The sequence below is a fragment of the Mustelus asterias genome, chromosome 13 (assembly GCF_964213995.1).
Source record: "Mustelus asterias chromosome 13, sMusAst1.hap1.1, whole genome shotgun sequence".
Lineage (NCBI taxonomy): Eukaryota > Metazoa > Chordata > Chondrichthyes > Carcharhiniformes > Triakidae > Mustelus > Mustelus asterias.
The window spans coordinates 81,439,194-81,452,155 of NC_135813.1; the positions used below are offsets into that span (position 1 = coordinate 81,439,194).

General features: G+C 43.5%; 1 protein-coding gene across 3 annotated transcripts in view; it reads left to right on the forward strand.

The window, feature by feature from the left end:
* Nucleotides 1-12,962, forward strand: part of pitpnm2 (phosphatidylinositol transfer protein, membrane-associated 2) — a 167,289-nt gene that overhangs the window by 97,666 nt on the left and 56,661 nt on the right. For all 3 annotated transcript variants that reach the window (XM_078227109.1, XM_078227111.1, XM_078227110.1), the window contains exon 9: nt 3,796-3,863. In XM_078227109.1, coding sequence (XP_078083235.1) covers nt 3,796-3,863 — 68 coding nt within the window. The remainder of the gene's footprint in view (nt 1-3,795; nt 3,864-12,962) is intronic.

Consider the following 12,962-nt stretch of genomic DNA (forward strand, 5'->3'; position numbering starts at 1 on the left):
GGCATGAATGGGTACATGGGACTGGGATATTATAGCAATTACTGAAACATGGCTCGGGGAGGAGGAGGACTAACAGCTCAATGTTCCAGGGTACAGATGCCATAGGAATGATGGAACAGGAGGTAAGAAAGGAGGGGGAGATGCTTTTGATTAGGGAGAACATCACGGCGGTACTGAGAGGGATATATCCAAGGGTTTGCCCATTGAGTCTATATGGGTAGAACTGAGAAATAAGAAGGGGGAAATCACTTTGATAGGATTATACTACAGCCCCCCAAATAGTCATCGGGAAATTGAAGAGCAAATATGTAAGGAGATTACAGATAACTCCAAGAAAAATAGGGTGGTAATAGTAGGGGACTTTAACTTTCCTAACATTGACTGGGACAGCCATAGTATTAGGGGCTTGGATGGAGAGAAATTTGTTGAGTGTATTCAGGAGGAATTTCTCATTCAGTCTGTGGATGGCCTGACCAGGGAAGGGACAAAACTTGACCTCCTCTTGGGAAATAAGGAAGGGCAGGTGACAGAAGTGTTAGTGAGGGATCACTTTGGGACCAGTGACCAGAATTCCATTAGTTCTAAGATTGCTATGGCCCAAAAGTTAAAATTCTAAATTGGGGTAAAGCCAATTTTGATAGTATTAGACAGGAACTTTCAAAAGTTGATTGGGGGAGTCTGTTGGCAGCCAAAGGGACATCTGGTAAGTGGGAGGCTTTCAAAACTATGATAACCAAGGTTCAGGGTAAGCACGTTCCTCAGAGTGACGTGTAAGGCTGGTAGAAGTAGGGAACCCTGGATGACTCGGGATATTGAGGCTCTGGTCAAGAGGAAGAAGGAGGCATATGAGATGCAAAGGAAGCTAGGATCAAGTGGATCCCTTGAAGAGTTTAGACGTTGTCGGAGTAGAGTTAAGAGAGAAATCGGGAGGGGCAGAAAGGGGACATGAGATTACTTTGGCAGATAAGGCAGGTGAGAATCCAAAGAGCTTCTCCAAGTACATAAGGGGCAAAAGAGTAACTATGGAAAGAGATAGGGCCTCTTAAGGATCAACAAGGTCATCTATGTGCAGATCTACAAGAGATGGGTGAGATCCTAAATGTATATTTCTCATCGGTATTCACTATTGAGAAAGGCATGGATGTTAGGGAACTTGGGGAGATAAATAGTGATATCTTGAGGAGTGTACATATTACAGAGAAGGAAGTGCTGGAAGTCTTAAAGCGCATCAAGGTAGATAAATCCCCAGGACCTGATGAAGTGTATCCCAGGACGTTGTGGGAGGCTCGGGAGGAAATTGCAGGTCCCCTAGCAGAGATATTTGAATCATCGATTGTCACAGGTGAGCTGCCTGATGATTGGAGGGTGGCAAATGTTGTGCCTTTGTTTAAGAAGGGCTGTAGGGAAAAGCCTGGGAACTACGGACCGGTGAGCCTAATGTCTGTACTGGTAAGTTATTAGAAGAGACAGGATCTCCAGGCATTTAGAGAGGCAAGGCCTGATAAGGGACAGTCAGCATGGCTTTGTGAGTGGAAAATCATGTCTCACGAATTTGAGTTTTTGAAGAGGTAAAGTGCAGTCGATGTTGTCTACAAGGACTTTGGCAAGGCCTTTGACAAGGTACTACATGATAGGTTGTTGCATAAGGTTAAATTTCACAGGATCCAGGGTGAGGTAGTCAATTGGATACAAAATTGGCTTGATGACAGAAGACAGAAGGTGATTGTAGAGGGTTATTTTTCAAACTGGAGCCCTGTTACCAGTGATGTGCCTCAGGGATTGGTGCTGGGTCCACTGTTTATATTAATGATTTGGATAAGAATTTAAGAGGCATGTTAGTAAGTTTTCAGATGACACCAAGATTGGTGGAATAGTGGACAGTGAAGAAGCTTATCTAGGATTGCAATGGGATATTGATCAATTGGGCCAGTGGGCTGACGAATGGCAGATGGAGTTTAATTTAGATAAATGTGAGGTGATGCATTTTGGTAGATCGAATAAGGGCAGGACCTACTCAGGTAATGGCAGGGCGTTGGGGAGAGTTACAGAACAAAGAGATCTAGGGGCACAAGTTCATTGCTCCTTGAAAGTGGAGTCACAGGTAGACAGATTGGTGAAGAAGGCATTTGGCATGATTGGTTTCATTGGTTAGAACATTGAATACAGGAGTTGGGACGTCTTGTTGAAGTTGTACAAGACATTGGTAAGGTCACACTTGGAATACTGTGTACAGTTCTGGTTTGAATCATCGATTGTCACAGGTCATCTATGTGCAGATCTACAAGAGATGGGTGAGATCCTAAATGTATATTTCTCATCGGTATTCACTATAGAAAGGATATTATTAAACTAGAAAGAGTGCAGACTGGGATGCTACCGGGACTTGATGGATTGAGTTATAAGGAGAGGCTGGATAGACTGCGATTTTTTTCCCTGGAGCATAGGAGGCTGAGGGGTGATCTTATAGAAGTCTATAAAATAATGAGGGGCATAGATCAGCTAGATAGTCAATATCTTTTCCCAAAGGTAGGGGAGTCTAAAACTAGAGGGCATAGGTTTACGGTGAGAGGGGAGAGATACAAAAGGGTCCAGAGGGGCAATTTTTTCTCTCAGGGTGGTGAGTGTCTGGAACAAGCTGCCAGAGGTAGTAGTAGAGGCGAGTAAAATTTTGTCTTTTAAAAGCATTTAGACAGTTACATGGGTAAGATGGGTATAGAGGGATATGGGCCAGACGCGGGCAATTGGGACTAGCTTAATTGTAAAAACTGGGCGGAATGGACAAGTTGGGCCAAAGAGCCTGTCTGTAAACCTCTATGACTCTATGTGACTCCAGACCCACAGTAATGTGGTTGACACTAAACTGCCCTTGGGCAACTAGGGATGGGCAATAAATGTTGGTCAGCATTTTATTCGCAAATGAATTTTTTAAAAAGGTGGCTGGATAGGACAATTGGGGTCCTAGAGATCTCTCCTTCAGTGAGTTATGTAACCGTTCTTTGTCTGGGACCTCTCTTAGTTTCCTGTGGTGCAGTTACACACTATATCATTTGCAGGAGCTCAGGTTTTTTCCCTTCAGACTTGGTGACCTGCCTGAATGCAAGAGCTCAGTATATCGAGAATGTTCTGACCAAAGTGCTACTCAAGGTGCTTTGGTTTAGTGCACCATGCTCTGACTGTTGCACTGTTGGAGCAACTGGGTGCACAGCAAAATCGCTGAAACAGCTGTGTAATAAGGATCAGACCACCTGTTTTACTGATGTTGATTGAGGGATAAATATTTGTCAGGAAACCAAGAGAAACTCCCCTGTTTTCCTTTGAAATATGCCATGGGATCACTTGAAAGAGCAGACAGAATCTCAGGGCGGGATTTTCTCACTGTTCGCGCCCCAAGACTGGAAATTCTCACCCAAGATCAATGGACCTTTAAATACACCGCCAAATGTTCTGTCCTGCCCGTGACAATTCCCGCGGCGGGCTGGACAGGAACATTCCACCATCAGTTTCTAAATGTTGACATCTTTGATGGGGTTATCCCAGGTTGTCTGTCAGGCCTCTGGAAGGGGCTTGAACCCATTAATTTCTGACTAAGCCACAATAGCAAGATCAACTAGCCAAAGCTGACTCCATAAATAAAATAATTAAGTTGCCCTCATGAATAAATGCAAAATGTAGTGAGCAACAAAACTACATTTGTAATAATAAGGAGACATCAAAAATGCTGAATCAAATTCTTTGATGTTTCTGTAAACCCTCCCCACCACATTGTGCTGTAACTGAATCATGTTTCTTCCACAGGTGACTTGTATCAAGGACAGTTGACAGACTATGTTCCTTCCTGTGCAGAGCAGCTCAATCGTATTGAGGTATGTTGGGACACTTTATTACATGTAAGGTGCTATATCAATCTAAATTGTTATGTTCCTTTGAAATCAGTACTTGGGAGTGAAAGGAATTAAGATAATAAACATTACGTATGGGAGAAAGATTAACTGGCAGGAAAGTATAGGATAGCAATTCCCATTTATCAATTCACAATGATTATGCCAGAAACCATTGCAGCATCAAGTAAACTGAAAACTCAATCTTGCTTCCTGTTATGTGAACTTCATATCCAGTAATCTATGTTGTTTTGTGAAATATTAGGTTTCCCCTACTCCGTGCACTGTGGGTAACTTGTTCTCTTCATTTTATCCTGAAACAAGCTCTGAGAAGATGTGTGAGTGCGCCCAAGTATAAAATATAATTTGGCATTATAAATGAAATCAGACAATCTCAATAAAGTCACAAGGATGACTGATGTGGGAAAATGAAGTGCGGCACCAGTGCTCTTGGAAAGCTGGGATGAAGATGCATTGTTAGGACAGTATAACAGGAGCTTTACCTTTATCCTACATCTCTCCTGTGTTCTACATAAATGTTGTGTTACCCAGGACTGATGAATTCTACCTTGGAATAGAAGATTACTTGGTAAAAAGCACAGAGGAAAAGTTACAATAACGCACTGTAGGAAAATGTGAAGTTCTACACTTTGGTAGGAAGAATAAAGGAGCTGAATATTATTTAAATGGAGAAAAACTGCAGAAAGCTGCAGCACAGAGGCACTTGGGGGTCCTGGTGCATAAATCACAAAAAGCTAGTGTGCAAGTTCAGCAGGTAATAAGGAAGGCAAAGGGAATGTTCAAAGGGAATGGAGTATAAAAATAGGAAGTCCTGCTAAAACCATACAAGGCACTGGTTAGACCACATCCGGAATACTGTGAACAGTTTTGATCCCCTTTCTAAGGAAAGATATCCTGGCATTGGAGGCAGTCCAGAGAAGATTCACTGGGTTGATCCCAAGTATGGAGGGATTTTCTTATGAGGAGAGGTTGAGTAGGTTAGGCCTGTGCTCATTGGAGTTTAGAAGAATGAAAGGCGACCTTATTGTGACATATCGGAATCTCAGGGGGTTTGACAGGGTAGATGCTGAGAGGTTGTTTCCTCGTGTGGGAGAGTCTAGGACCAGAGGACATCATCTCAGAGTAAGGGGATCACCCATTTAAGACAGAGATAAAGAATCAAGAATACAGAAAAGTGCAGCCTTTCAGCCCTCCAAGCCTGTGCCAATCATGATGCACTAACGAAAAAAAAACCTTCTACCCTTACTCGGTCCATATCTCTCTATTTCCTCCCTATTTTTGTACCCACCCAGATGCCTCTTGAATGTTGCTAATGTGCCTGCTTCCTCCACTTCCTCTGGCAGCGCGTCCCAGACACCCATCACTCTGCGTGAAAAACTTCCCCGCACATCGCCTTTCAACTTTCCCCCCCACCTTGAACCTGTGCCCCCTTGTAATTGACACTTCCACCTTTGGAAAAAGCCCCCTGTTTATGCCTCTCATAATTTTGTAGACCTCTATCAGGTCTCCCCTCAGCCTCCATCTTTCCAGTGAAAACAGTCCTAGTTTATTCAACCTCTCCTCACAGCCAACACCCTCGAGACCAGGCAACATCCTGGTGAACCTTCTTTGCACCTCTCTAAAGTTTCCAAGTTCTTCTGATAATGTGACCAGAACTGCACGCAATACTCCAAATGCGGCCTAACCAAGGTTTTATAGTGCTGCAACGTAATTTCCCAACTCTTGTACTCAATGTCCCAGCAGATAAAGGCAAACATGCCATATGACTTCTTAATCACCTTGGCCACCTGTGTTGCCACTTTTAGGGAACTGTGGACCTGCATGCCCAGATCCCTCTGTATGTTAATGTTCCTAAGGGTCTGCCATTAACAGCATAATTCACACCTAAATTTGATCCTCCAAAATGCATCACCTCGCATTTGTCCAGATTAAACTCCATGTACCATTTCTGTGCCCAAGTCTTCAATCTATCCTGTTGTATCCTGACAATCCCCGGCACTATCAGCGACTCCACCAATCTTCGTGTCATCCGCAGGCTTACTAATTAGACCACCCATATTTTCCTCCAGATCATTTGTATATACCACAAACAACAGAGGTCCCAGCACTGATCCCTGTGGAACACCACTGGCTACAAATCTCCATTCCAAAAAACATCCTTCCACCGCTACTCTCTGTTTTCTATAACAGCCAGTTCTGTATCCATCTAGACAGCCTACCCTGAATTCCATGTGATTTTAGTTTTTGTACCAGTCTGCATGTGGGACCTTGTCAAAAGCCTCACTGAAGTCCATATAAACTACATCCACAGCCCTTCCCTCATCAATTATTTTTGTCACCTCTTCAAAAAACTTAATCAAGTTGGTGAGACATGACCTTCTCCGTACAAAATCATACTACCTGTCACTAACTAGTCAATTTTCCTCTAAATGTGCATATATCCTGTCCCTCGGTATCTTCAAAAGCTTCCCCACCGCTGATGTCTGGCTCACCGGCCTATAATTTGCTGGATTATCCCTGCTTCCTTTCTTAAACAAGGGAACAACATTGGCTGTTCTCCAGTCCTCTGGAACCTTGCCTGTGGTCAAAGAGGATGTGAAGATATCTGTTAAGGTCCCAGCTATTTCTTGTCTTGCCTCCCACAGCAACCTGGGAGAGATCCCATCCAGCCCCAGGGACTTGTCTACCTTAATGCAATTTAGGATACTCAACACTTCCTCCTTTGATATATTGACAGTCTCTAGAACGTTCACACAGCTATCCCTGACCTCAACATCTGTCATATCCTTCTCCTTGGTGAATACCGATACAAAGTTCTCGTTAAGGATTTCACCCACTTCCTGTGGTCCCACGCATAACTTCCCTCCATTGACTTTGAGTGAGCCTACTCTTTCTCTTGCTATCCTCTTGCTCCTAATATACACATAAAAAGCCTTGGGATTCTCCTTGACCCTGTTTGTTAAAGACATTTCATGGCCCCTTTTAGCCTTCCTAAATCCAAATTTAATTTATTTTCTACTTTCACTATACTCCTCAGTTTTTAGATGCCTAGATCTGTTGTATGCTTCTTTTTTCCTTTTGACTAAGCTTACAATTTCCCATAAACCGAAAGAAAACATTACTGAAAAATCTCAGCAGGTCTGGCAGCACCTGTAAGGAGAGATGCTGTTAGACCTGCTGAGATTTTCCAGCATTTTCTCTTGGTTTCAGATTCCAGCATCTGCAGTAATTTGCTTTTGTCACCATTGTCGTCCATGGTTCCCGAATCCTGCCATTTCTATCCTTCATTTTTGTGGGGACATGTCTGTCATGGACTTCAATCAACTGGCCTTTAAAAGCCTCCCACATGCCAGACGTGGATTTGCCCTCAAATAGCCGCTCCCAATCCACATTCCCCAGTTCCTAATTTAGGGGTAATTGGCCCTCGCTCAATTAAGTACCCTCATCCGAGGGCCACTCTTGTGACTACCATCCATGACTACCCGAAATCTTATGGAATTATGGTCGCTCAGCCCAAAATGCCCCCTCACTGAAACATCGATCACCTGGCCCAGCTCATTCCCCAATACCAAGTCTAGTATGGCCCCCTCTCTGGTTGAATTGTCAACATTCTGCATCAAAAAGCCCTCCTGGACACATGTAACAAATTGCTCTCCGTCCGAGCCCCTGGCTCTAAGGGAGTCCCAGTCAATATGGGGGAAGTTAAAGTCATCCATCACAACTCTCCTGCTTTTTTACACCTTTCCAGTATCTGACTACCCAACTGCTCCTTTGTCTCCTGCGGGCTGTTTGGAGATCCCACTCCCAACATTGTGATTTCACCCTTCTTATTCCTGAACTCCACCCACAATGCCTCACAACAAGATCCCTCCAATATGTCCTCCCTCAACACAGCTGTGATCTGCTTCCTAATCAGCAATGCAACTCCCCTCTCCTTCTGTTTCCCCTTCTGTGCGTCTAAAACAACGTTATCCCGGGATGTTAAGCTGCCAGTCCTGTCCCTCCTTTTAACCATGTTTCCGTAATTGCAATATCATAATTCCATGTAGTAATCCAGACTCTCAGTTCATCTGTTTTACTTGTGGAGGAATTTCTTCTCTCAGAGGGTAGTGAATCTGTGGAATTCTTTACCGCAGAGGGCTGTAGAGGCTGGGTCATTAGAATGATTAAGGCTGAAATAGGCAGACTTTTAATCAGTAAGGAAATCAAAGGTATGGGGATAATGTGGGCAAGTGGAGTTGAGGATTATCATAGAACAATCATGATCTCATTGAATGGCGGAGCAGATTTGATGGGCTGAATGGCTTACTTCAGCTCCTATGTCTTATTGTCTAAAATATTTAATCGCTTGGAAATGAGAAAATATTACATAATCATTTTTTTAACTAATTTGAAATCTGAAATAATCTGAATGATCTGATTTTTAATCAATTTAAAGTAGAGCTTGTTGATAACTTTGAAATTGAAGGAATTCTCAAACAAATAGAGATTGAAGGAATTTAATTTTCAAACGCATGAGAAAGCTCTGAAGTGAGGCCACTCATTCCAGTGTCAATCCTGAGCTGTTACTCTGAACTGGAAAAAGTTCCCAAATTGCAATGATGGTACAAATTAAACCACATTCATCTTATTTCGTCTCAAATTACAACATGCAGCGAATTATAATAATTGTAATAAATTTCAGCTTCTGAGACTTGACAAAACTGGAGGAATGAAAAACAGTGCTTTGGAGATTGACTGCTTTGGTATTGTAGAAGAAATATACCAGGTGCAGATAAAATTGGATCTGTTCCTTTCGACCAAAGCCGAGTGCTGATGTGGTGAATTTAGAGAATTGCCTCTGTCCTCAGGACACCTGGGTTCTGATTTGTCTGTATCTCCTCAATGACTCTTAAAGCCCAGAGAAATTCTCTCACCAGCCCTTTAACCACCGCATTATAAATATCTCTGTTGCTGATGTGTTTTCCACTGCAGACAGGACAGGACAGGCAGGGTAAAGATAACCTGCATTTAAACAACAGCCTTTCACCACCTTTGGAAATTTTCCAGCACTTCACAGCCAATTCAATACTTTTGTAATCTCGGCATCACCATATTGTGGGTGTATCCATAACAAATGGACTGCAGCAATTCAAGAAGAAGTCTCACAACATCAGGTTCAAGTCCAACAGGTTTATTTGGAATCATGAGCCTACGGAGCGCTGCTCCTTCATCAGGTGAGAAAGCTCTGAAATGAGGCCACTCGTTCCAGTGTCAATCCTGAATACGACCTGGTGTTGTGAGACTTCTTACTGTGCCCACCCCAGTCCAACGCCAGCATCTCCACATCATGGCAATTCAAGAAGGCGGCGCATCAACTCTTTCTTGAGGGCAATTAAGAATGGGCAATAAATGCTGGCCCAACTAGCAACACCCACGTACTGTGAAAGAAATATAAAAGTGAAATTGCCTATAGCAAGGTCTCCTGAACAGTAAAATGATAATGATTAGATAATCTGTTTTTAGTGGGGTTTGGTTGAGAGATATTAGTCAGGGAGAAGGGGTGGTTGAGGGGGGGGGGGGGGGTGGTACTTTGCTCTTCTTTGAATAGAGCTGTGGGATCTTTTATGTCTACAGGCAAAGGAAGGTAGTGCCTCAGTTTAAACCTGTGCCTCCAACTATGGAACCTCCTCCCAATACTGCCCATCCAACATTGCAGTGCTCCCCTAGCACAGACCCTGCTATAATGCAATTTCCCCATGTCCCTCCAGCAGTACAGCTCTTTCTCAGCGCTGACGTCCAACAGTGCAAAGTTCCCTCCACATATCTTCAGTGCTTTCCCCTCTGATAGTGCAATATTCCCTCAGTACTCTACTGGAGTGAGTCTTGAGACGTGGTGGGCAACTGAGACCAGTATGGGTTCTGAGTGTGGCCCACGAGACATTTTATTGACCGTTGCCCACGTGGAGAGTTGCCACGTTTCGCTGATTTTCGTCTGCATAGCTTTTTCCTAGCGCTCTGACTGAAATGATACACACTTAAAGCAAGGGCAAATGAGGTGCATGCTGAATGTGCACAACATTGACTATGAGAATTGTGTGTTGCCTCTGCAGCCAATGTGTAAATATTTCTTTTGTTTTTAGCATTTAAAGTTGATAATCATTTATATATTAACAAAATTATGTATTTTCTATAACTAGTTATGAAACATTCAGAGTGTATTATATGTATTTAATCCTTTTGATGTGGTCATGGTTCGTGAACAAGCCTGATTTCGATCCCCTGAGATGAAGGGGGGCCACTCATGGCCCCCTCACTAGTCTAGGTTGCCCATCACTGGTCTTGAATGTTTGGAGTGCAACTTGAAACCACAGCTTTCTGAGTCAGAGGAACACGTTATCCCTGAGTCATGGCTGAGCTTTGGTAAGGTATTCACTGTCTCTTTCTATACGACTGTTTACTCAGTTGGCAACATGTCCATTTTCTGCTCTTCCTTGAGGCTGTGAATTGATATGTTTCACTGTCACAACCTGTGCCTCATCTTGTACATGCCCAGGGACAGGAAATTTACCTCATAACTTGAAATATTAGACGTAATTAGGATTCAAATTTTTGGAACAAAGGCTGCTGTGCTCAACCTGCCTATCTTAAATTTTAGTCTACAAATTAAACTAAAAACAAATCCCCCCACTCCTCCACAAAAATAACAATTGGGATCCTCCGTGTAAGATTGTTTAATCTGTGAAGATTGACTTATCAACATAATTCACAGCTGATGCAGTTTACGGCACTAAATGTTGGTGACTGCTGCTCTGCGCTTTGTGGGGTTTGAGTGACTGGAGATGTTCCCTGCAGAGGAGGTTCATCCTCAGCTTCAGAACAATGCTGATGGTTCTAAGGACGGCAGCACCACACATGCCAGTGACTCCGAGAGGGTTAAAGTTTGACAACAACTCCACTACCCGGATGAGCACTCGGATCCTGCGCAGATCAGCTGGCGGGGGTATTCACAAACATTTTCCACCTCTCTTTACAACAATCTAAGGTCCCAATCCGCTTCCAGAAGACGACCATCATCCCGGTACCAAAGAAAAGCCAAGCAATGCGCCTTAATGACTATTGTCTGGTGGCTCTGACATCCATCATTATGAAGTACTTCGAAAGGTTAGTCATGGCACGAATCAATTCCAGCCTCCCGGGCTACCTGGATCCACTACAGTTTGCCTATCGCTGCAACAGGTCCACAGCAGACGCCATCTCCCTGGCCCTGCACTCAACCATGGAACAACTAGATAACAAAGACACCTATGTCAGACTCCTATTTATCGACTACAGCTCAGCCTTCAACACTATTATTCCCATGAAACTCATCTCCAAACTCCGTGGCCTGGGGCTCGGCTCCTCCCTCTGCGACTGGATCCTGAACTTTCAAACTCACAGACCACAACCAGTAAGGATCGGCAACAGCACCTCCTTGACGATCATCCTCAACACCAGTGCCCCACAAGGCTGTGTTTCTCAGCCCCCTACTATACTCCTTATACACCTATGACTGTGTGGCCAAATTCCCCTCCAATTCGATTTTTAAGTTTGCTGACGACACCAACGTAGTGGGTCGGATCTCAAACAATGACGAGACAGAGTACAGGAAAGAGATAGAGAATCTGGTGAACTGGTGTGGTGACAATAATCTCTCCCTCAGTGTCAACAAAACGAAGGAGATAGTCATTGACTTCAGGAAGCGTAGAGGAGAACACGCCCCTATCAACATCAATGGGAACGAAGTAGAAATGGTCGAGAGCTTCAAGTTTTTAGGTGTCCAGATCACCAACAACCTGTCCTGATCCCCCCATGCTGACACGATAGTTAAGAAAGCCCACTAATGCCTCTACTTTCTCTGAAGACTAAGGAAATTTGGCATGTCAGCTACGACTCTCACCAACTTTTACAGATGCACCATAGAAAGCATTCTTTCTGGTTGTATCACAGCTTGGTATAGCTCCTGCTCTGCCCAAGACCGCAAGAAACTACAAAAGGTTGTGAATGGAGCCGAATCCATCACGCAAACCAGCCTCCCATCCATTGACTTTGTCTACACTTCCCACTGCTTCGGTAAAGCAGCCAGCATAATTAAGGACCCCACGTACCCCGGCCATTCTCTCTTCCACCTCTTCCTTCGGGAAAAAGAAACAAAAGTATGAGGTCGCGTACCAACCGACTCGAGAACAGCTTCTTCCCTGCTGCCATCAGACTTTTGATTGGGACCTACCTTGCATTAAGTTTCTCTACACCCTAGCTATGACTGTAACACTACATTCTGCACTCTCTCCTCTCCTCCTCTATGTATGGTATGCTTTGTCTGTGTAGTGTGCAAGAAACAATACTTTTCATTGTATTCATATGTGTGACAATAAGTCAAATCAAATCTAACCTTCTTCCATAACAGCTCATCAATAGAAAAAGTTATTGCTTCCCTGTTATGTTAGGTTGGGGGAATTAGCTCAAGTGGTAGAACACTCGCTTCGCATGTGAGAGGCAGTGGGATCGATGCCCACATTCTCCACTTTGATTTCCAGTTACATGGTAAGATGGGTATAGAGGGATATGGGCCAAATGCCGGCAATTGGGATTAGCTTAGGGTTTAAAAAAAAAAGGCGGCATGGACAAGTTGGGCCGAAGGGCCTGTTTCCATGCTGTAAACCTCTCTGACTCTTATCCAGTTTGTTAGATTTGGGGATTTCACAAAAGGAACATAAGAAATGGGAGCTGGAATATCTCCTTGAACCTTCTCAATCATTCAGAGATCACGGCTCATCCACCTCAATTCCATTTTTTCACCATATCCCCTTATTCCTTGATTTCCTTTAGGAAATGGGACTGCTTGTATTTTTTTAAGAGTCCGTAATCATTGAAGCATAGATATGTTAGTTGTAATAAAATTTCCTTTTTGAAAATTAATTTACCACGCAAGTTTCAAAATTTCAATGTTAACAGTTTGGAAATCACAATTTCTGAAAGTAGTGGATGAATGTTTAATGCAGATGTTGAACATCTGTTTATTTTCAAACCGATCAGAGCCTCTGC